The sequence below is a fragment of the Echinops telfairi genome, unplaced genomic scaffold (genome assembly GCF_000313985.2).
Source record: "Echinops telfairi isolate 266 unplaced genomic scaffold, ASM31398v2 ScPeMD7_17;HRSCAF=63, whole genome shotgun sequence".
Lineage (NCBI taxonomy): Eukaryota > Metazoa > Chordata > Mammalia > Afrosoricida > Tenrecidae > Echinops > Echinops telfairi.
This window is the reverse complement of record NW_022103914.1, coordinates 8,008,742-8,031,352: the sequence shown is the minus strand read 5'-3', so window position 1 is coordinate 8,031,352 and position 22,611 is coordinate 8,008,742. Positions and strand designations below refer to the sequence as shown.

The 22,611-nt window shown below is 47.6% G+C and overlaps 1 protein-coding gene across 1 annotated transcript in view; it reads right to left on the bottom strand.

Moving 5' to 3' along the window:
• Nucleotides 1–22,611, bottom strand: part of LSG1 (large 60S subunit nuclear export GTPase 1) — a 26,881-nt gene that overhangs the window by 1,944 nt on the left and 2,326 nt on the right. The window contains exons 3-13 of the mRNA XM_013007152.2: nucleotides 21,099–21,219; nucleotides 20,904–20,990; nucleotides 19,448–19,534; nucleotides 14,858–14,918; nucleotides 13,231–13,407; nucleotides 7,355–7,786; nucleotides 4,553–4,654; nucleotides 4,282–4,425; nucleotides 2,802–2,925; nucleotides 1,480–1,559; nucleotides 356–529 (exon numbers count right to left, since the gene is read on the bottom strand). Coding sequence (XP_012862606.1) covers nucleotides 356–529; nucleotides 1,480–1,559; nucleotides 2,802–2,925; nucleotides 4,282–4,425; nucleotides 4,553–4,654; nucleotides 7,355–7,786; nucleotides 13,231–13,407; nucleotides 14,858–14,918; nucleotides 19,448–19,534; nucleotides 20,904–20,990; nucleotides 21,099–21,219 — 1,589 coding nt within the window. The remainder of the gene's footprint in view (nucleotides 1–355; nucleotides 530–1,479; nucleotides 1,560–2,801; nucleotides 2,926–4,281; nucleotides 4,426–4,552; nucleotides 4,655–7,354; nucleotides 7,787–13,230; nucleotides 13,408–14,857; nucleotides 14,919–19,447; nucleotides 19,535–20,903; nucleotides 20,991–21,098; nucleotides 21,220–22,611) is intronic.

The window sequence follows — 22,611 nt, the reverse complement described above, 5'->3', positions numbered from 1 at the left end:
GGATCTTATTATACTAGTAAAATATTAAACTACGGGCTAAAGGTTTGGCACACGAGGTATTTGAAGTTCCTGTACATTTCCAGTTCCTCTACAGGGCCCTTTAGAAATGATTACCTTTACCTTCAGGTAACCATTTAGATAGGAAAGGGATGGAGGTGGATGCTTAATGGTATGGGGTTTCTTTTAAGGGAGGATTCTGAGTGTGAAAACATGCTAAGATTAGATAATGAGTATGGACGCACAACCCTGTGAGCCATCGAACGGGGATGCGCTATGGCACCTGAGTATCTTAGCAGATATTGCTGAGAGAAAAAATATGTGTTGGATCAGAAGTTAAAAGGACTTTACAACTTACTTGATGAAAAAAGGTCTTGTCTACTGTATTTTCAATCTGCTTTGTATTTTTATGACTGCCCGGCCGCATTCTGATCTCTTCTTCATCTGCTCTGTTCTCTGGGAGCCGCTGATGCTGGTGCTGAAACAGCACAGGGTCGGTTCCAGGCGGAGGGTGGCAGTGGAGCAGCTTACCCTGCAGGGACACAGCGGCAACAGCAGTCAGGGGCTATCTGTCTCTACAACCGCCAAGAGAGGTTCCCCAGAGCTGTGGCCAACCAGGTAGGCAGTGTGCGGGGCAGCTTCCTAAAATGGGCCATCTTTCGTCCATGACAACACTGAGCCTCCAGCAGGCCCAGACCAGCCCTTGTCAGGTGTCCCTTAGCTGTCTCCTACACACACTGCCCATAGACGAGGAGACTCCTGCTTTGGGCCCAGCTGACTTATTTTTGGGGGATGGGTGGGCGGGCTATAGTACTCACTTAAACTGTTTAGAAAACAAAGCATCTGTTGTGTACAACTGTATGATTGAACTGCTTTGCTTATACGTTAAACATGAGGGTGGGGGCTTCTTCTCTATTTCTTTGGCACTAGCACCTGTGGCGCAAGGACCATAAGGCAGGCACTGTTATGACTCCCGATTTAACTGAGGACGAAAGCCCCAAACTTGGTGAGGTTCTTTTACAAAATGGGGATAGCGTCACAGACTTGTGTTTCTAATGGTAACATAGTAAGTGTGCAGAAGCACGCCTGGCATAGGAAGCTTTTGTTAAGTGGCAGGCACTACTGCTCCCACTACTACCTAAGCCTGGGAGAGAGGGGCTACAGGGAAGACTGTGACAATAGCCTAACAGATAGCAGACACCAGCAATGGGCTAGAGGGGAGGGTGCATGCAGATAGAACATCATCATTTTCATTAAGAGTGGGCGAGAGCTAGCACTTCACCTTTCAAGAAAAGTTTTAAGTCAGTCCCATAATTTATACCACGCCACCTCGCTGGGGTCTAGAACACAAACCCAGTCACCACAGGATCTCAAGAAAAGGCGTCCTCTGTGACTTAGGAAGTTATCGCTATCTGAGCAGAGAGCGTGAGCACCGCAGACCTGCTCATTCAAGAGCACCAGAGAGCAGACCCACTCACTCACACTGACGTAGTCCTTCAGGATGTACCGCGCCGAGCGGGGCTGGTCTGGCTGCCCGTGAGCTGTCATAAACCCCCGCATAGCTGTGAGGAGAAAATAAAATTGGCGAAACTGAAGTGAGAAGATGACAGCAAAGCCAACAAAAGAGATGACGGTCTGGTCCTTTCTGTTAACACTATGCATCTCTGTGAACACAATCTGTAGAACAGTCTTTGACCAGCAGCAGCAGCACTTGCCAGGCCAGACACACTCAGTTTCTGTTTACTCCCGTTGTTTCTGCAGTTCGTGGAGACCACACGCTTACTAAATCACAGACCTGGATCTTACTCAGTTTCCCAAAACTGCCTTTACTACTGCCTCACTCAAAAGGAGGAGGCAGGGCAGGGTGGTTATGGCTCCGGCAGACAGCTGAGGTTCAAAACACAGCTTTCTCACTTACTAGTTGTGTGCTGCATGGAAAGAAATTTAGGCAGATCAAAACCCAAAAGGTTAAAAATAAATAAGCTGTAGAAAAATAGGAGTATCCGCCTGAAATAGGGATTCAATTTCCAAATAAAACACCAAGCCTGGGGTAGGTGATCTTTAAGGCTCCTTCCAGTGGACGATCCTGACCGTGGCTGCCATACAGATGCTCACCCAGACACAGGCAACTCAGAAACCAGGGAAGGACACGGTGCGCTGGAGAAGCAGGGTAGTCGTGGGCGCCCTTTAGTGTTCAGCAAGGTTTATACGTGGTCAGAGGGCAGGGAAGCGTTGCGTCCTCATCCTAACCACACCCCACTGTCTCAATATCTGAGTGACTGTGCTCTAATGCTTCCCTGACAAACCCTTCTTCTCGACTTGGGAGAAGGCCACTTCAGAAACCTCCGCTCAGAGGCCTGGGTCTGCGTTTGGGCACCACCAGAGGGCGAACGCCCCACAGGTCTTTTCTTTAGAAGCCTGGGGCAGCTGCTGGCAAGCTCCATTTCTCTATGAGAGCATGTGCTGGGCATTGTCCCACATAGAACTCCCGACTCAAGGACACGTGGCTCCCCAAAGAATCTGATTTCTACCTTCAAGGATAAGAAAGAACAGGCCTAGTGAACAGGCACGGGGCACACTGCACCTGTAAAGGGGTCTGAGTACACTGACTCAAACAGCAGTTGGGACTACACCTCCCTGGCTGCTGGATCCGGAAACCACCACCAAATTAGCTACCTGGAGACCACTTTGTAAGCCAGGTTGGCAGAAACCACAAAGACGCACACCCTGGGAAACGACCGGAGACAAGCCAGACAAGCCGAGAATAGTGGTTTTCATAAACTGTAAAAGAAACCGTAACTCACAGCCATAAGCCGACAACAGCTCTTCTGAGGTTGGGGGTCGATGGGGATCTTCATCCTCTCTTGGCTTTATGATAGCAACTGCATAGGTGGCTTCGAACACACGTCTTGGGATATTCTGGCAAACGTGCACTCGTCAAGGAATCCATTCCCGTGAATTGACGGCCTCCTCCCATGGTGTCCCATGTTCAAGACCTGCACCTCACAAGTTTGTCTGTGACACACCCTCCTTACACAGGGACACCAAACCAGATGCACAAAACGCTGTGGCCCGAGGAGCTGGCTTGCCAGCCATCTACTTAGCCAGCAACCGCTTCCTGGAATCTCCCATTTTCTGCTAGCAACCAAGACACGCAGGACATAGCTGTTCTATACAGGCAACAGCTCAGAGGCCTTTCGGCTGCTCCCGAGGGAGCACGGTGAGGCTGGTTATTCCTCTAGACACTTAAGTCTCCAGAACCCACAGCTGCAGTTCTACTCTGTCCTATAGGGTCGCTATGAGCAATCAACCTGATGGCAGTTTTTAAATTTATTTTAATTTTTCCAGAAGCAGACGGACACATCTTTCTCCTCAGAGGGGCTGGTGGGCTCAAGCCACTGAGTTTTGGTTAGCAGTCAACTGCTTAACCTCTGTACCTCTTAGTCTTAACCAGGTTCTCTTTCAAGGCCCTAGCTTGGATGGTTCCTGTACATGAACTCACGATGCTGCGAGGAGACAGCGGAGGTCCTCACCGACCACTTGCTATGAGATCGCAGGGAGCTGACTTAATGCTTGGTGCCTTTGTTTCCTCAAGCCCAATACAAGAATGACAACACTACTTGCCTCCAAGAAGCCCTGGTGGCGTAGTGATTACGTGTTGGGCTGCTAACTACGAGGGCTTCAAAACCACCGGCCTCTCGGTGGGAGAAAGATGAGGCTTTCTTCTCCTGCGATGACTTACAGTCTCGGAAACCCACAGGGCAGTTCTACCCTGTGCTATAGGATTGCTGAGTCAGCATCAACGCAATGGCTCACAGGAGAGGTTGGGGAAGGCAGGCAGGAGGTGGGGAGATATCTGCCTCAAGAGTTATTTTGAGAATTAAATGCAGTCATCCCTCAGCATCTGTGGGGCACTCGTTCCAGTACTCCCCTCTGCATACCAAACCCCACTGACTCAAGTCCCTTCTATAGTAGGGAGCAGTATTTGGTATCATTCCCCCTTTATTAGAAAAGACCCTGGAAAGCTAAGCAAGTTTCTCCAGGTCACACAAGGAGTGGCACTGCCATGGCATCAAATAGGTAGGAACCGAAGGGCTGTGGACCCGAGCCCAGCTCTTCCAAGTACACCAGAATGGAAGCCCAAACCCTCAAGTCCAGTAATGATTCCGGCTTCTCCATTACTCTCAACAGCCGAGAGAGAATGCAGGCAAAGTAGTATGCCCAAATCAAACCTGCAGCCTTAGCACACACGTCCTGTCAGCCTTTGGGACTCAGAAAGGATATCAGTGCTATAGGTGGGACGTGATCTCTCATCTGGTCGATTGGCAGGATTCCATTGCAGATCATCTCAGCCTTGGTGGAGACAAAGGATGGCATCACCAGTCCAGGGCAGTCGCACAGGCAGAGGCTGGGCTCCACGTAGAGCGTCTGAAAGGCAGGACGGGGTCTGTGTGGGCACACAGCGATGAAGGGAAGGAGAGGGAAGGGCTGCTGCAGCAACACCCAGCAAGAACTAGCTGCTCAGGAACTGCCGAGGCTAATGCTGCACACATACCTGGAAGTGCTTGGTATGACCAGGGGTGGCGGACACTGACACCTTCTTGTTACCCATGATGGTGTTGATCGTCGAGCTCTTGCCCACGTTGGGGTACCCCACCTAGAAGAGACCCATCAGGTATGGAATCGCCAAACCGTACGTCTGTCAAATACCCAAAGATATGGAGTAAATCAATGGCAACAATCTTGGCTAAGCGCCTGGTTGCTTTGGAAGTAGAGGCAGACAGATATTTTAATAATCCGAACACACCACTGATTTTGACTTTTCATAACCTATAAGCAAGTTTCTGTCTTACTGGTTAAAAACTACTAAGGGCGCAATGACTGGAACAAGCTTCTAAGCTTTGCCATTAGGAGTCCTGGGGGTGCTATGGGTTAGGGGTTGGGCTACTAACCCTAAGGCCTGCAGTTCAAACCCACCTGCTGCTCCGAGGGAGAAAGATCAGGCTATTTGCTCCTGTAAAGCTGTTCAACCTTGGAGACGCTATTGGGTCTGAGATGGAATCAATTCGATGGCAGTGATTTGGGGTACACTTTCCCCTTAGTCTTTGGTTCAGATTGAGACAACAGTCACTCTTCCCCGGGCCCAGAGACCTCCTCTCCCAATGTTACCAATCAACCTGAAATTTCAAGCAGCCCATATATAGAAACAAAGGATATCAGATAAAATGAGAGCAAATTTATTTACTGCTATTTGCTCACGTCATGCCGCCCTTGTTCTATGCTTTTACACAGGCCTCTAAATCTAATTCCCTTACCCAATTCAAAGAATCCACCATTCTTGGGACTGGAAGATCATGGATACTTCATCCTTTGAATATCAAATCCCTGCCTATTTCAGAACTCACACGATGTAATTTCATCATTTGAGTCTGAACTCTCACAAATCTTCAGACTCCAGGCACACTCAAAATACCTGCTATTCAACAAATGTACAAATGTGCTTTACACAACGGATGCATGTATGGATTGTGTTAAGAGTTGTATGAGCCCCCGATAAAATGATTAAAAAAAAACCCTGCCATTATTTAAACACAACAGGAATTTTAACAACCCAGAGGCTTTGTTTAAATGAGAGCATTTCACCTGTTGGGAATGGCCTTCCTTTGACCTCCAGTCAGAAGCTCATGCTGTACTTCACAGTACAACCCCCTCCACAGAGATTTCAGACAACTCTCAACTCATTTTAATATTCTCAGCATAGTTTATGTTTTATCTTGGAAGAATGAGGGGGCTTCAAAGAGTTTTGGGAAAACAGAAAGTCTTCAGGAACTTTTTGAAGGTCCCAAGTATGACATGTACTCCCCTTAACTATGGGATCATGATTTCATTCTGTATCCTTAGTAGATTGTAGTAGATTGATGTTTGGGAAGATCCCATGGATTTACTGCCACCTGAACACTAAATATTCCTATAGGGTGCTGCACTGTCCCCACCCCTACCAACAGTTACCATATCTACAGTTACTTGTTCAACAGGCGTGCTTGTGGGCAGGGGGTTAAACGTTGGGCCACTAACCTCGAGGGTGGTGGTTCAGACCCACCAGCTATCCCATAAGAGAAAGATGCGGCTGTCTGCCCCTGTAAAGATTGAGTCTTGGCAAACTAGGGAGCAGTATTATTCTGGCCTGTGGGGTTACAATGAGACAGGTGGGTGAAGATGGGTGGCATGACGCCAACTGGTGTTACAGAGGTTAAAGTACTCAGCCGCAGGCAGGTTACACCTAACAGTTGTTCCCTGGGAGAAAGACGGAGCAGTCTGCTTTTGGCAGGGTCCCATGGGCTGGTTCTGCTGGTCCCAAAGGGCAACTGTAAGTCAGGAGTTGACCTGACAGTCATGAGTTGTTTGGTATACTTAGCATGTAACTTAAGAGCTGCAAGACGTTCACTTTGTCAGGATCTCCTTTTCCCCTATGTTTTACTTGCTTAGATAAAAATTTTTTTCATTTGCATTTCCTTGGGGCTTGGGGTACTTTGATAGTCATCTTTAGCATTAGAATACATGAAGCTATGAACATGATGATGGCGGCATATGTGCAAATGTGCTTGACACACTGGATGAATGTATGGATTGTGATAAGAGATGTAAGAGCCCCCAATAAAAGTATTTGATTAAAAAAAAAAGAATACACGTAGCTAGGGATGTGACTGCTTTCCCCGTTTCATACTTGGTGTTAATGCAATGAAAATGTCAGCATACAAAGAGTCATAGAACACGAAAACCCTACAGAAGAACAAGAGCAGGCCAGGGTGCTGGAGCCGGACTTGCATTACTGACAAACTGCCTGGGCTAAGAGAAGACAACCACGACTATAGGCCAAGGAAAGACGTCTAAACGTTCCCCGGGACTAATCTTCCTTGGTAATCTGCAGGGTGGCAACAGTTGAATTGGGGGAAGACTAGTGCAGATATTTAATAGAAATTATTTAATAGTTAAGAGCGGCCTACCAAAAATCAAAACCAAATTCACTGCCACCTCAGCAACCTAATAGGACAGGGTAGAACTGTCCCTGAGCATAGAAAGCCCCGTTTTTCTTCCAAGAGGCGGCTGGTGGTTTGAATTGCTGACTTTGCGCTAGGCCACCTTCAAGACTTGTGTAAGTCTGATCTTTTGGAAAAGCCCTTTGGCTGAGCTATTAATGTTACACTGCCTGCTCCCCATGAGGCTACTGGGCAATCAGAGAGCAATAATGCCCCATAGCAGGCCAGAAACCCAGGTGGTCTCGGGGTGTGGGGGGATGTCTAAATTGGGGAATGAAGCCCATGCTAGTTCAATGATTTTATGAACTACATTATCTTACCAGTCCAACAGTAAGCTGTCCATCTTTCACCTTCTTCCCAGTGTGTAACTGCTTAAAGATCTCCAGTAATTCCTGTTTTGATACCAGATGGCTAGAATTGCGTGCTTGCCTCTTCTGCGGGGCTTCCCTGTCTGGAGGGTCAGCATCGGCAGTACAGCTTTTCTTCCAGTTCCCGTCACCAGACTCTTCTTCAAGGTCGCTGTCATCTTCCGAACACGTCTGCCAATCTTCCTCCTCCTCCTCCTCCTCCTGACAGTCCTCATACTCGCTGTCGTCCTCGCTGCTGGAGGCGGTGTCACTAGGAGAGGGAAACGCCCTGCCGGGGATCCGCTCAGTCCGCGGGTCTGGAATCTCCGCCTCCGCCTGCTCCTCCCCATCCGAGTCCTCAAGCTCAGTTGTGCTGGTTCCTCCAGCAGCTCCATTCTCTTCCTCCTATTGAGGAAACGGAAACCACACAGTTCAGACACGAGTAGAGACTGTTCTTTTCACACTAGCTGAACCGCCAAGTGAGCTGATGCTGTGGGCCGGGTGGAGAGGGTGAGTACAGGGGGAGTCTTTCATGCAAGGATGCACACCCAACCATTACCACCAAGCCATCAGTGTCCTCTGGGGCTAAGGGGTGGACCAACTCTGCACGGCTCAGTCCTCTTTGAACACTGCAATACTTCCGCGATTTAAAAACAGATCTCTAAAGAAGAGGTGCATTCCAGGTTAACACGAATTCTTTGGCAGTCCATTATTTCTGGATGAGCTCCTGAATAAACAATGCACTTCTCACCAGTGCTCCAACACTCAACATTCGCCTCTCTGTCAAATCAGGAAGGGCTTCATTTGTCATCTGAGTAGATTATAATTGCATTTTGGAAGCTTACAGGAAAGTGCTACTCTTTGGTAATTGCCCTTATGAAAGAAGACTGACCGGAACACAGCCTCCTGTACCAAACTCAGGAGCAACAAAACTCAACCTCACACGTGGAAATTATTTACCAATTAATGATTCTCAAGGATGTCCTTATAAACAGGATTTTAAACTAGTTCATACTGGTTCAGTCATGGCTGTGAAATGGGAAGACGTGAATTTGTAGGCTGTCGGTGTACCATGAGAATACCTGTAACAGGTGAAAGTACCGTTGATGCCCTGGGAGACTTAAGTGGATGTAGGATCTCCTTCAGGAGCCGATGCAGAAGACTACTAGCAGCACTGAAGGAATGACACAGGCTAAGTGGCGTGGCTGGCTATCTTTGAGCTGGGCCCCACCGTTTCTAACTCTTGGTCAGGAGACTTGGCGGCTATGCCGCACACACACTGCCTTGTGGTCTCAAAGGAAAGAGATGCAATTCTTAGCAGGGTGTCTGCCCATTCATTTCCTGAGTTCTGGTTACTGTTCTGGTATGCCCACATTGTATAAATTCAGGTCCAATTTGGTTTTGCTTTGTCAGCCAGGAAGAACTGGTTCAAAGCCCAGCTTTAGAACAGTTACTTGAAAAGAGAAGGTTTAAAAATCATATATTATTCATGGAAACGAGAATTCTTCTGAATCACCAATGATTAGCAAGTGAATTGGTTGTTTATAGCTCAGTGTTAGAATGACTAATAGGAGGATACGATGAACACCAACATGTATCCTATATGGTAGGAAAGTAGAGAGAAAATTAAACAGGCATGATTTCATAATGCTGGCTGACAACTCAATAAAGAAACATGGCTTTATTCCAACAGAACCCTAACACAGGGACCAATTTTTGTGATAAATGAGCAATGAACATAGAATGGGGTTTTCTCTGCTGAATTCGATTTTAAAATAGTATAGAAAATAAAAACAAGAATGTGAACTGAACATGTGCATTAGAAAAACAAAGGCTTAGAAGCAGCCTGGGAAGTAAGGCTAATGACAACAAAAGGACTTTGCAATAATTATGTTAAAGATAAAAAGATGGAAAAAAAATCAATTATTTGGAGGAACACAAAGCAATTTATTAGATGGCCAAGGGAAAGCAGAGGCAGCCTACTCATTAGCAAAAAATCAAGGAAGGGTTGAACAAGTAACTGCCACAGAAAAACCAACCCCCCAGTGTGATACTAGAGTATTTAAAACACCATCAACTTCGATAGCCCGATGACAGATGGGATGGATGGGTGGATGGTGTTACAACCCAGCGGACCAGTTTTCCTTTAAAAAACCCTGGAGGCACAGACATGCAATGGAGTACTTACTACGCATCTCTAGAAACACTGATGATCACATGAAACCCGTCCTTTCGTGGGAAGAGTTGGAGGAAATATGTTAAGCAAAGTTAGCCAATCACAGAAGGACAAGTGCAAGGTGAGTCCCCTGAGGTCAGTATGAGCAGCACAGTAGATACAGAAGGAAAGCCACTTATCTCACACTATATGGGTTGAAATGCAGGCAGTCGAGTAGAGGTCCGACCAAACCCAAGGATATACATGTTATTCTAACACAAAGAAGGGGAAAGGGGGAAGGGGAGAGAGAGGATGGCAAGGGGGGAACAGGGCGCTAACTCACCCAGGGGGAGAGTACTGTTTATGTCTCCACATAACTAGGAGTGTGCATGCAGACTCCACCGCGGCACACCAAACCTTGCGGGCAATATAACCTCGTGGAGGAATGCATGAAAAGACTGGGCTCCAGGACTGGCCCCAATCGGAGTCAAACTGACCCCCTCCCTAGAAGCATGTGCTACAGAGGACAATACTAAACCTACAGGTTGAGGAGGTGCTGGCATGCTGCGACCACAAGCAAACCAAGGAAAAAGAGAATGGACCGGTCTAGATCCCATATTGGCACACCAAGTCTGAAAGACGACGGCCCTGCATGGAGCTGCTAAGGCACAGAGAGGACTGTCGGGCCGACAACAGCGCAAGGCATGCATCTGCTCACTGGAGCACCCCGAGACAGAGGACAACCCTGGGACACACGGCGGGGAGTGAGTCCAGTCTGAACCCCTTGCAGTGGGCAAACCAAGAAGGAAACATAACAGATCAGCAATGGGAGCAAAGTCAAGCCACAAAGACCCAGAGTCCCAAAAATAAGCCATCAGGCTAGGAGGGGCAGCTTCCAGACTTCCCCCAGGACCAGCGGGGAGACAGTCATAAAGGTCAAGCGGACAGACCTGGAATTATGTAGCTTTTTTCCCCTCCAAACTTTTACTTTCCTTTTGTTTGATCTCTGTTATTGTTGAATTGCTTACTTACATAAGACAGGCATGGGAAGGAAGCTCAAGGAGAAAGCAACGGGACAGACAGTCCCAGAGGGACTGGGGGGAGGAGGAAGTGGAGGTGGAGGAAGGGAGCAGTGAGTAAACAACACCACAGACGGGAACAACTAGGGAATTAAAATCAACAGCAAGGACATAGAGGTCCTGGGGGTGTTGGAGCAACAGCAGTCTAGCTGAGAGGAATTACTAAGAGGCAGAAGTAGGGTGAGCATGATGTGGGGCAGGAGGAAGATGAAAGGAAACAGGAAGGATCCAGGAAGCAAAGACACAGATAGAGGTATAAGCATTGTTGTGTGCATATGTTAATGCATTAATTTGTAACAATAGAGGTATCAGCCTATGCACATATATTTATATGGCAATACACTGAGGTAGTATGGACGGACTTCAGCCTCTGCTCAAGCTCTTCCTCAAGGCAAGAACACTTTGTTCTAACAACCTGGCATTTTGTGATGCTCACCCTCCCAGCACGATTGCTGAAGACAACATTGGTGCATAAGCAAATGTGGTAAAAGAAAGTGGATGGTGCCTGGCTATCAAAAGATATGGTATCTGGGGTCTTACAGGCTTGACCTTAAAACAAGCAGCCATCTAGCAGAGAAGCAATAAGCCCACATGGAAGAAGCACATCAGCCTGTGCGATCATGAATTGTCGCCGGGACCAGGTAACAGGTATTAGAAGACCACAAACAAAAAACAAAAAACTCCATATTGTTGAGAATGAGGTGGGCTGGAGCAGAGACCCAAGCCCATCTGGAGACAATGGGACTTCCTCTCACAGAGGGCTCACAGAGAAGGGATGAGTCAATCAAGGTGCAGTAAAGCACTGATGAAATACACAATACTCCTTTGGTTCCTTGAGGCTTCCTCACCTCCCACTATCATGACCCCAGGACTGCCTTTCCCTGCGGGCTAGACTGGAGCATGTACACAGGTATAGATAAGACATAAGCGCTCATGACACAGGGAATCCAGGAACAGGAATGGGAGTAGCGATACCAGAAGGTGTGGGGAAAGGTGGGGAGTAGAGGGGAGGAAGGGGGAACTGATTGTGATGACTGACATAACCGCACACTGGCCCCCGCAGGGGAACAACAGAAACTGTTGGGGAAGGATACAGCGGTCAGTGTAAGATATGAAAATAATTTATAATTTACCAAGGGGCCACGAGGGTAGGGGTAGAGGGAAGGGAAAAAGAGCTGACATGAAGGGCTCGATAGAAAATAAATGTCTAGAAAATGATGGCAACGTATGTACAAATTTGCCTACTACAACTGATGTGTGGATTGCAACAAGAGGTGTAAGAGCCAATGAAATTAAAAAAAAGAAGTAAAAGGTTTTTAAGTGATAATATGTTATGAGTTAGTGTTAAGTGGTAACACTGTGTCAAGGACTAAAAGTTAAGGGTTAGGGTTAAGTGTAAGTGTTAACTGATAACACCTGTGTTAAAAATTAAAAAAAACCCTGGAGGGCCAGCAAGTTCAAAAGCCTTTGTTTCCTCCTAGAGAGGCACAGTCGGTGCCTGACCTCCAACGAGGAAGGTGTCTTCCAGAAAGCATGTACTGTACTGCTAACCCAGGGCATGGCCATGCCAGTGATGACTTTGAGAGCGGAAGATATGGGGGTCTGTGGGAGAGAGAACTAAGGGGGGCACACACAGGACGAGCCAGGAACCAGGGAATGGCTGCATACAAGGAAGGGCAAAGATTAAGGTGACCAGATGTCCCGATTTTTAACAAATTTTCCCATATCCCGCGGCGTTTTTAAAAAGTCCCGGTTTTTGGAAAGAATGCATGACAAGCTAGGATATACGGTTTTCGGCTGCCATGTGGCTATTTCGCCAGGGTATGAGTTTTATCAGTGGTGTCCCGCTGTGCCAATGTTAACATCTGGTCACCTTAGCAAAGATGCACTCGTTACTGCCTCAAAGAGGAGAACCTGGACAGACCTGGCTTCCCCGATGGAAGAACACCCTAAACTTAGAGAGAAAAAAGGAGCCAGCGCTGCCGAAGCCCCATCATTTGAAGCAGTCAGAGAATCAGTAGGAGCGAGCACGAGGCAGCCAGGTGGCAGAAGGCATCCCCTCCCAGAGGGAGAGGGTAGAGCTCAGCCAACTGTGAGCATGGCCCAGCACACAGACTGCACGTTCCAGAGGAAAAGGACTGGAAGAAGACAGGAAAGAAATGTCTTCCAATAAGATCTTTTCCAGCTTGAAGAGACTATTATAAATTCCTTTTATAGTTATTTATCACTTTTCAAATTAAACCCCAAATGGGTTTTATAAAGTTCGATTAAAAATACAAGAAAACTTGGTATAATTTAGTTACTTCTTTTCAAAATCAAGCCCTAAGAGATGCTGATCTCGACAAGCTGCAGCCTTTGGGTCTTAGATGCAAATACAAGGCCACTGCGAAATTTCCTATACCGCTTCCTGTCAAAGATGGAAAAAATAACTACCACTCATGTCAGTGTTTAGCCCAGCACTGGGAGAGAAACCATCTGACTTTTCCACAGGCCGGCCTATCACAACATCAAAACGCCTCCCCACGTTTCCAAAAAAGACAACACAGCGCAAACACAGCACCCTCATCAGAAGCCCAACTCTCCTCCCGGAAACCCCGCCCACGTCCCCTGATCACCTGTGCGCCTCTGTTCCGCTGAACAGATTCGGCCAAAGCGGACCAGAAGATGACCTTCACGCCCTCCTTCTCGAAGTGCGCGGCCCAGGCCCGGCGCTGCTCTGCGCTCAGCAGGTCCGCCTTATTGATCAAAATCACATTCTCCTTATCACCGTTGAGCTCCTTCACGTAACGCTCCTGCGCAATGAGCAGAGACACTTAAGAGAATGCTCCTGCAACAGTTAGTGACAAAGGAAGCCAATATATTGAAGCACTTCAGGAACAACTACGTGTTTACTGCTCCCAGCTTTAAATCATTTCCCAATTCAAAGACTTGTAATTATGGTGTTTCATTAACCTCTGAAAGACAGGTCTGATAACATTAACAAAAGAAGATGCAATGTATAAAAAGAAATGCTTTCTTGCCCTGCAGAAGTATTACAACTCACAGCCACAGTCAATCCTGACTCACAGTGCTCCTACAGGACCAGGGAGAACTGCTCCTGTGGGTTTCCAAGACCCTAACTCTTTACTTTACGGGAGCAGAAAGCCCCATCTTTCTCCTGAGGGGCTGACCTCCGTTAGCAGGTCAGCACAAACACACTGTGCCACAGGGCTCCTGGCTGAAGTATAGCAGGCCCAATTTTCATGAAATACTGCCCTGCCTTTAATAATGCTGAATTGTTTCTTCCAGCCAAGATAAGGAGCTGCAGGTTAGTGATGACTGCTCTTCAGTCAAACCAGGACAGCCAACAATAACCTCACCTTTAGATGGTTCTGAAGCAGGAAAGGAACACTGGACCAGTGGTTCTCAACCTGTGGGTTGCGACCCCTTTGGGGGGTGGGGTTGGGTTGAAAGACCCTTTCACAGGGGTTGCCCAATTCATAACAGTAGCAAAATGACAGTTATGAAGTAGCAATGGTTGGGGTCACCACAACATGAGGAACTGTATTAAAGGGTCGTGGCATTAGGAAAGGTGAGAAACCACTGCCCTAGACTCAGCCACTGGGATTAATTCCCAATTACAGTTCTTTTAAGCAGAGGTTTAAAAGTTGCCTTCATTAGAGCTCACGATTAAAACTTGTGCTTCACCGGTGGCTCTGAAATCACCTATACCACCATCACTCTGGTCTTCCATCACGGTGTCTAAGAGGGGTGTTAACGCCAAGTGTGTATTACGTTATTCCCTGTGACCCTCACACCTTACCTATCCCTCCCCGTGGCTTGGTACAAACTCGGCTGACTGATACAACAGGGCCAGAAGCAGTATCTAAGGTGGGAGAAGAAAATGGGATGGCTCCCAAGCAAAGTGAATAGCAAGGGCTAAAATATGAAACATGCTATTTCAATTGATGAAAAAAGGGAGTGGCTGGCTAATGTCTACTAGCCAAATGGCTTCTGAACTAAAGCTAAAATGTTCAAGTCAGGGCTTGAGTCTGCCTTCAGATGAAAAAAAGCCGCTTGGGGAGAAAACACCTGTTTAGAGTGGCATTATGCAAGCTCCTGACCCTGGGAGGAGAGCAGGCTGAATGAAAGAAGGCAGGAGGACAGGGCAGACCACTGCCTACGGTACTGCTGTGGGCGAGCTTGTCCTTTCGCCTCTCAGCGCAAAGGACTTCAGCATGAATCTCGTTACACGTTACTTACCAAATCCTCACATCTAAACAGCAGTGGGTTTCGAGCGTCTACAATTTGGACCACAATATCACTGAAAAACAAATGAAAGAGTTTAAAACAACCCAAACCACCTGTGGAGGGCCCATCCCTGGACTTTCTGTAGTTAAAGTGAAAGTACTGAGCATCAGCCATGGGATGGTGGTGGCAAACACTTCCCCCGCGATAGCTTTCCAGGCACAATTACCCCGTGTTAGAAGAGGAAAGTGGGCTTGCCCAACAGCTGAGAACAGATAGATCTGTTCGTGCCGACCCGAGACCAGCTCTTCACCTAACAGTCTACTGCTCTCACATGGCCCCGGAAGACTCAGCTGGTGCTTCACCGCTGGGTCGTCTGTTAACTTCCCCTGGGCTGAGCAGAGTATTTCAAACACGTTGATCTAAAATGAGGAGCCCAGGTGGTATTGCAGTTACATACTGAGCTGCCAAGCACAAGGCCAGCAGTTTGAAACCACCAGCTTCTCCACAGGAGAAAGATGAGGCTTTCTACTTCCGTAAAGTTAGTCTGGGAAACCCACAGGGGCAGGTTTATCCTGTCCTATTGAGCTGCTGTGAGCCCGCCGCATGGCAGCGAGCTTGGTTCGGTGGCTCAGTGAGTTACAGACTGGACTGCTAACTGCACGATGAGCAGCTCGAATCCATCAGCTGCTCCTCGGGCAAAAGATGAGGCTTTCTACTCCTGCCAAGCTGTCGTCTTAGAAACCCCCAGAAGCAGTTCTACTCCGTCCCATGCGGCCCTGATGAGACAGAATAGCCTCATGGCAGTGAGGTTGGTTCAGTTTCTAATCTATACTCTTGTTGGCTCCTCCAAAGAAAATTTAATAAATTGTTTGCCAACACTTGCCACTATGGAAACCAGAATTTTACTTAAACGCAAGGCGGGCAAAGAAGAAAACACATACCTACCCAACAGCCACCATGGTTTTAATGATGTGTTTAAACAAGAAAACTATCAATGTAAACGGCCATACTTCAGTTGGAAAGACATGCTCACCTTCTTCCATCCAGTCAAAGATGCAGCAACAAAGCTGGCTGTGGCTGACGGAGCATCCCCTCAACCCCCGACAGATGTAGTAGGGACCCAGAAGCACGTCAGCATGGCAGGGGAATAAGGGCCGCCCTTCTCTGGAAGGACCCCCCTCACGCCCCCCCAGCTGTCATGTCATGTGGGCCAGCAGCAGACGACAAGGTAAGGAGTAAGATGCAGAAGTCCTAACAAGCAGAGGGCAGTGTTGTTCCCAAACCCACATTTGTTTAACCCTTCTTTGCTCTTGCAGAGGCGCGCTGGTGGGGTAGTGGCTATGCACTGGGCTACAAGGTCAGTAGTTCAAAACCACCATATACACCTTGGAAGAAAGGCGGGGCTGTCTACTCCTATACAAAATTATGGTCTCAGAAACTCACAGGGGTTGTTCCACCGGGTCCTATGGGCCGTTATATGGGCCGGAACCGCCTCGATGACAGTGATTTTGGAGTTTTGGTTTTGCTACGGTAGCATTCCAACTCCACAGAATACCAAGGAAATGCATTACATCAAGGTTACCATTTAGGCAAGGGTTTCTGACAATTAAGAATGCATTTTCTCTGTACAATAATGGCATCTTCAGCATAATCTTATAATCCAAAGGAGCTCACAGACTGGCCAATTTTCTGAAAGGACTCTAATTAAATGGGCCCGGGTGTTTCCTTTGTTGAGGAGATATGATGGCCACCATTTTCACACTGTAAAGCTTCAACAATAAATGCAAAGACAGAGAAAGCCGGATATGTCAAAGCCACAAGGTCCACACACTAAGCCGTCCTAGGAAACAGGCAGGGAGAAAGAACTTAGAGACGCCAGTGAGGAGAGCAGACCTTTCCGAACTGCCTGTCTCCCGTGCTGAATTAGGATGCAGTTGAGGTTCGACTACATGGCCGTGGCTGGATGGGGCCTTATTGCAGATCCAGTGCTTGGCCCTCCATGCTGTTAGAGGAGCGCATGGAGCATTTCACGGTATCCAATCAGTTCTGATAACTATGACTGAAGTCAGCGAAGCAGACGGCTCAGTCTGCTCCCACACAGGAGACATCTGCTCCAGAGAGGGCACCGACACGTGCTTCTGGGGAGAGGTGGCAGCAGTCACCTCTTTCATAATGCTTCTGTGGAACAGTCTCTCTGTCCCAGGCAACAGAAACAAATTCCTGGGGTTAGAAACATATTCTGGGAAAACTACAGAACACTTTTACAAGAAACCAAGGGTGACCTCAACAAATGGAAGAATACCCCAAGTTCGTGGATTGGATGACTCAATAAAGATGTCAGTTCTGCCCAAGGCACTATATAAATTTAATGCAATCCCGATACAATTACCCTCATCTTTCTCCAAAGAAATGGAAAAACTGATTACCAACTTCATATGGAGAGGGCTTGCTTTACCTGACTTTAGCACATATTATACAGCTACAGTGGCCAAACCACATGGTATTAGTATAATGACAGATACTCAGACCAATGGAAAAGAACTAAAAACCCAGAAATAAAATCATCAGCATACAGAAACATGTTCTTCCATAAAAGGAGGAAATAACACGGAACAGAAATAACTATGGGTAAATACTACAATCTCAAAGGAGCTCAGACTTCCAACAGGTATGAGGCGGCTTCAAAAAGTTTGTGGAAATATCCCACTACCCCCCAATTCCAGTTTTCCATGATCTGCAGCTCCCATGTACATGCTCCCTCTGATGAAACCAATGCCCACTGACGGGCATAAAACACACGCACAGGGTCTCCCTGTTAAACGGGCATGACTGCACTGAACACGGACTGAATGGCTCCTTCTCAAAACGCACCAACACGATGAAAGGAAAGGCAGGAACCCGGCAGGACAGAGAGCAAGCACGCCCCTCCTCATTCCGCAGTGAGGCAAACCTCGCCACCACTTTCCCAAGCAGTTCTGTAAGGTATCATCCTTAAATATGAACTGACAACCGGCATCACTAGACACGTGAGGAAGGCTTCTTACATAAAAGTCAGAAACCAAATAAACAGGAAAGAAAATAGTCCACAGAGGAGAAAGTACGGAGTAGTAGGAAATCTGAAACACCGCCTAAAACTAAAACCAGGTACCACACTGCCAGCAAGTCTGTTAGACTCCTACTGACCCTGCAGGACACAGCAAAACTGCCCCTTTGGGTGTCTGAGGTTGCAAAATCTGTACAGGAGCAGGCAGGCTCATTGTCCTCCAGAGAAATTTCGGAGCTCCTTACCACGTCTTTGGAAAAAAGGAGAGGCCCTCTCAGCAGAACACACCATCCGCTGCTGAAGAGACGGCTCGCTCTGCTCCACAGAAGTTCCTCCAAAGAACCAAGCTCGACCGGGGGAGCAGGGATGAAATGAAAGAGGAAGCCGACTCGGCAATAAAACCCACTCCCACGGAGTGATTCCAACTTAGAGCAGCCCTATGAGAAAAAGGAGAAACCGCTGTGGGTTTCTGAGACTGTAACTCTCCAGAGGAGTAGAAAGCCAAGTCTTTCTCCCCAAGAGCAGCTGGTGGTTTTGAACCACTGATCTTGTGGTTAGCATCCCAACATATAACCCAAAACCAAACTCATGCCACTGAGGCCATGCTGACACACAGCACCCCTATAAGCCAGGGTAGGGGTGCCCTTGTGAATTTCCAAGACTGTAACTCTTTACAGGAGTAGAAAGTCCCATCTTTCTCCCACAGAACGGCTGGTGGTTTAGAACTGTTGAACTTATAGTTAGCAGGCCAACGTGCAGCCATTACGCCACCAGGGCTTCATCAAAACTTCGTCCACCTTGAATTATCCAAAATCACTCTCTTCCTCTCAAAACCCAACAATAAACCAAACAAAACCCAAGTCATCCTTTGAGTTCTCCCCATTGGGACCGTGTTCTTTCCTCTGCTGACCCAGCATGCTGGCCTCTCCCCCATCAGAGGAACCACTCTCTGTCGGAGGGCAGGGACCGCCTCCACTCACCTGGGCACCTCTGTGCTGGCTCTGCTCAGAGGCGGCCCGAGCGGAAGGCCATAAAGGTCAGCCAAGCACAGCTTTCACAGGTAGGCACTACTTTTTCACACTGATTTCCCCACAGGGCCAGTGAGAACTCTATGTTCCTTTGGTGAGATAAGTATGTGAGCTTCAGAACTCATCTTACAGAAAATATTCCGTTCTCATATATTTCTTAATGCTTCTGTCCACTAACAAGCGGCCTACATTTAAAAAAGGAATTGTTGCAGGCTACTGAGTTGATTCTGACTCCTGGTGACCCTCAAGCCAAGCGGAGCTTCCCTAGGTGATTTCCGAGGCTCACAGTGATGGGAGTGCACTGCTGGATCTCTGAACTGCTGGCCTTTCGGCTGCCTGATCCCTGGGACGCCGGGGCGCCTACGAAATGTAGAGTAACATGCTTGCTTTTTATGAGAACACTTGGTGGCCTTTCACTCCACTCCAGTCCACTCCACCCTCCTCACACGTGGGCCTCAGAGCATGTATTAACATCCAAACCTCAATCAACCCCAAAGTCCTCTTCACATGGGACAGATAATGGCAACTTACCTTCTTTCAATGACCCTCCAGAGCTGGCGCCAGAAGTCTAGATTCCTTTCATATGGAGTCAGGATCAGCTTTAGCTCCTCTTCTAGCCTGGCTTTAGAATGGAAGTTTATATGACCTTTGCCAGATTATAAGAGAACGCTTCAAGCGAATTCACCACCCTTAAAACTCAGCACTGAGACAGTAACAGTGAAGTATTTTTGTATGCCTTCTGCGGAGCCAACATGCAAACCATTTTATTTCATAAGCTCCTACACCAAATGCAGATTTCCTCTCACAGGCATCACAGGAAAGCAGCGATAAGCTGCAGGCTGCCCAAGGGCTGGAGAAGGGGGTGAAAGGGGAAAGGCCATACATGAAGAGTAACCACTCACCACCTTTATATAGTGTGCACATGCCCCCACACCTATCTGCACTTACAAGCAGCTACCATTACCTTCTTAAAAAGAACATAGGCTCCATAATTACAGTGCAGTGAAATTTCTCAATCTGGCTCTTCTATCCACAATCCCTTCTGAGATGCAGCAAAAGTCTAGCCCCTCTGCCTGTGGTTATAATTCCATTTCTGAGGGAGTTATCTGTTATGCTAATGGACATGATTAAAGTGGGAAGAATTCCGAGTCTCCACCTTCCTCCAAATCCAAACTCATATCACTTACTGTGAGTCTACAGGACAGAGTAGAACTGCCCCATGTAGGTTTCTGAGACTATAAATCTTTAAGGGAGTAGAAAGCTTCACCTTTCTCCTACAGAGTAGCTGGTGGTTTCTAACTGCTGACCTTGCAGTTAACGGCGTAAGCCATCAATCACCCACTATACCACCAGGCTCCGTTGCCTTACTAGAGGATGTGGATGATCAAGCCACCACACCTCCCTCAAAGCCATGACTCTGCATGTAAGAGCCATCTCAGAAGCAGAGAGAACCTGCGACCATCAAGGAAGAAGACCTAACAGTGCCCGGGAGCCCTGTCTGAAGTGGCAGAACCTAAGACCAGAGGCTGTGCCCTGAGACAATGGGATGGGGTGGCAGAGGGCTTCCTGGCCCCCTGAGGAACCAAAGACCAAAGAGACTTGGCTGCTGGCTGAGGCATTCTTACGATTTACCAATGCTGAGCGTGGCAACCTGTCAATGTCCCCAATAACCCCATAATCGTGCTGTCTGTGAGCTCTATGTGGTCACTGCAACAAATTATGAAACTCAGCACAGAAGCAGAGGGGGAGGGACGGCTGGTGTCAGAATAGGCTAAGAAGATGGAGGGTGGAGGCATGTCTGACCCCTGCCTCGTGGAAACAGTCTTGGGCTGGTGTGGAGATGTCTTCTCCCGTGGGTAACCAGAGGAGAACAGATACGGTCCTCGGGACTGTTTACTGAACAATGCAGATGGCAATATGTAAACACGCCAAAATGCTCAAACTCAGTATTTCAAGGATTTACACTGCCATTTAGTCTAACACTCACCGGACAAGCTGACGTCTCCATTCTAGAAAGTTATCTTTCTCTGCCTGTTTGAGTTCTTCTGGACTAGTTTCTTTGTCCCAGTTTGGTCTGAAACAATCACAGAAGGAAAGGAAATTCACATACACATGTTACCAAAAAGCATGTACCCTGTGGCCTTGTTATATCTTACAATATTGCCAATTCTGTTCAGCTCACCTCCTTGGTATACACAAGAACTGCTTGTTTTCTTCATGAAGCTTCTTAATTCTTTGGCTCTCCTCAAAAGACAGCAGCCCAGTCCTAGTCTCAGGACGCACAAACTGAATGTTTAACTTCTCTGTGGAAAAGAAAGGTATCGGAAAAAGTGAAGAGCGGATACCAAGGGCTCACGTAGAAAGCGAATGTTTTGAGAATGATGATGGCAACAAATGTACAAATGTGCTTGACACAGTGGATGTAGTATGGATTGTGATGAGTTGAACGAGCCCCGTTTTTAAAAAAGGAAAAGAAAGGAATGAGCACCACGAGGTACAGACACTAGATGTCGGTCGTCGTGAGAGGCCTGAAGAGCTGAGTCTACACGGCCCTAGGACAGAAGCTACGTCTTCCTGACTCAGATTCTCGTAGGCTTGGGTGCACCATTATTGCCAAATGGGAATTTCTAACTCCTTGCTCTCCTGACCACTGAGTTTTACCAACTAAGCCCTTCCCGGGCTTTGGTTTCATTCACAGACGGTGAAAGCTGTGAGAACCGGCAACAGAGGGGGCAGGGGGGAGGGGCTGCCTTGCCATCCAGATCTTACACGCGTCCCACCGTTCACAAGGCACGGTCTTCACATTTTCCATTGCTCCCTGTAGTTTAAAGTTCAAGGGGGCTCCCAATAGTCCATCGGGAGGCCTGGTGGTGTAGACGTTGCTTGTTGGGCTGCTCTCGGCAAGGTCAGCGGTTGGAGAGCTGATGGCAGTGTTTTACTTCCTTTTTAGTTTTCCAACAGTTCAAGGTTAAAATTCCACTAGCTTTTCATTCCATTTTTGCACACTTTGACACTCACCTCGCCCCTCCAATTTGAGGACTTTGAGTGTTCTTTCTCTGACAGGTTTCTGCTCACAGAGGTTCCATCTTTTGCAGGTTTTACTGTATTATGGATTGGTCACATTTTTTCCCCAAATGCCAATGACACTATTGTGCAGCTTGATCTTTTCATGCGGTAACAGGTCTTGGAGACCCTCCACATTAGTACTCGGATTGACCTCATCCTTTTTAACTGTGCGTGTCTAGAACACAGTTCATTTAGTCACTGTTCCTCTTCTGAACACTTAGGTTGCTTCCAACTTTTCACTGCTAAACAGTGCGATGTATATGATTCTGAGAACCTGGTGTTCCTCCAGGCCAAGTGCAGCCCTTGACCCATCAGCAGCAGCATCAACCTCGTCATGGAACGTGTTAGAAATATATGAATGAGGCTCCACCCCAGAGTTTTGGAGTCAGAATCTCTGCAGGAGGGATTCAGCAGTCCATATGCTAACAAACTCTCCCCACAGCTCTGCTCACTCGAGTCTGAGCACCACTGCTCCAGGGTGACACTGAGACGAGACATGCAGATAGTGCCAAACCACAAGTTAAGAGTTTCAACCTCTCCTCTACTGGCTCTCACCCGAAAACCCATGAACTTGCTAATGGTAACCCGGAGCATCCCCTTGTATAAAGCCACTCAAACATACCTTCTTT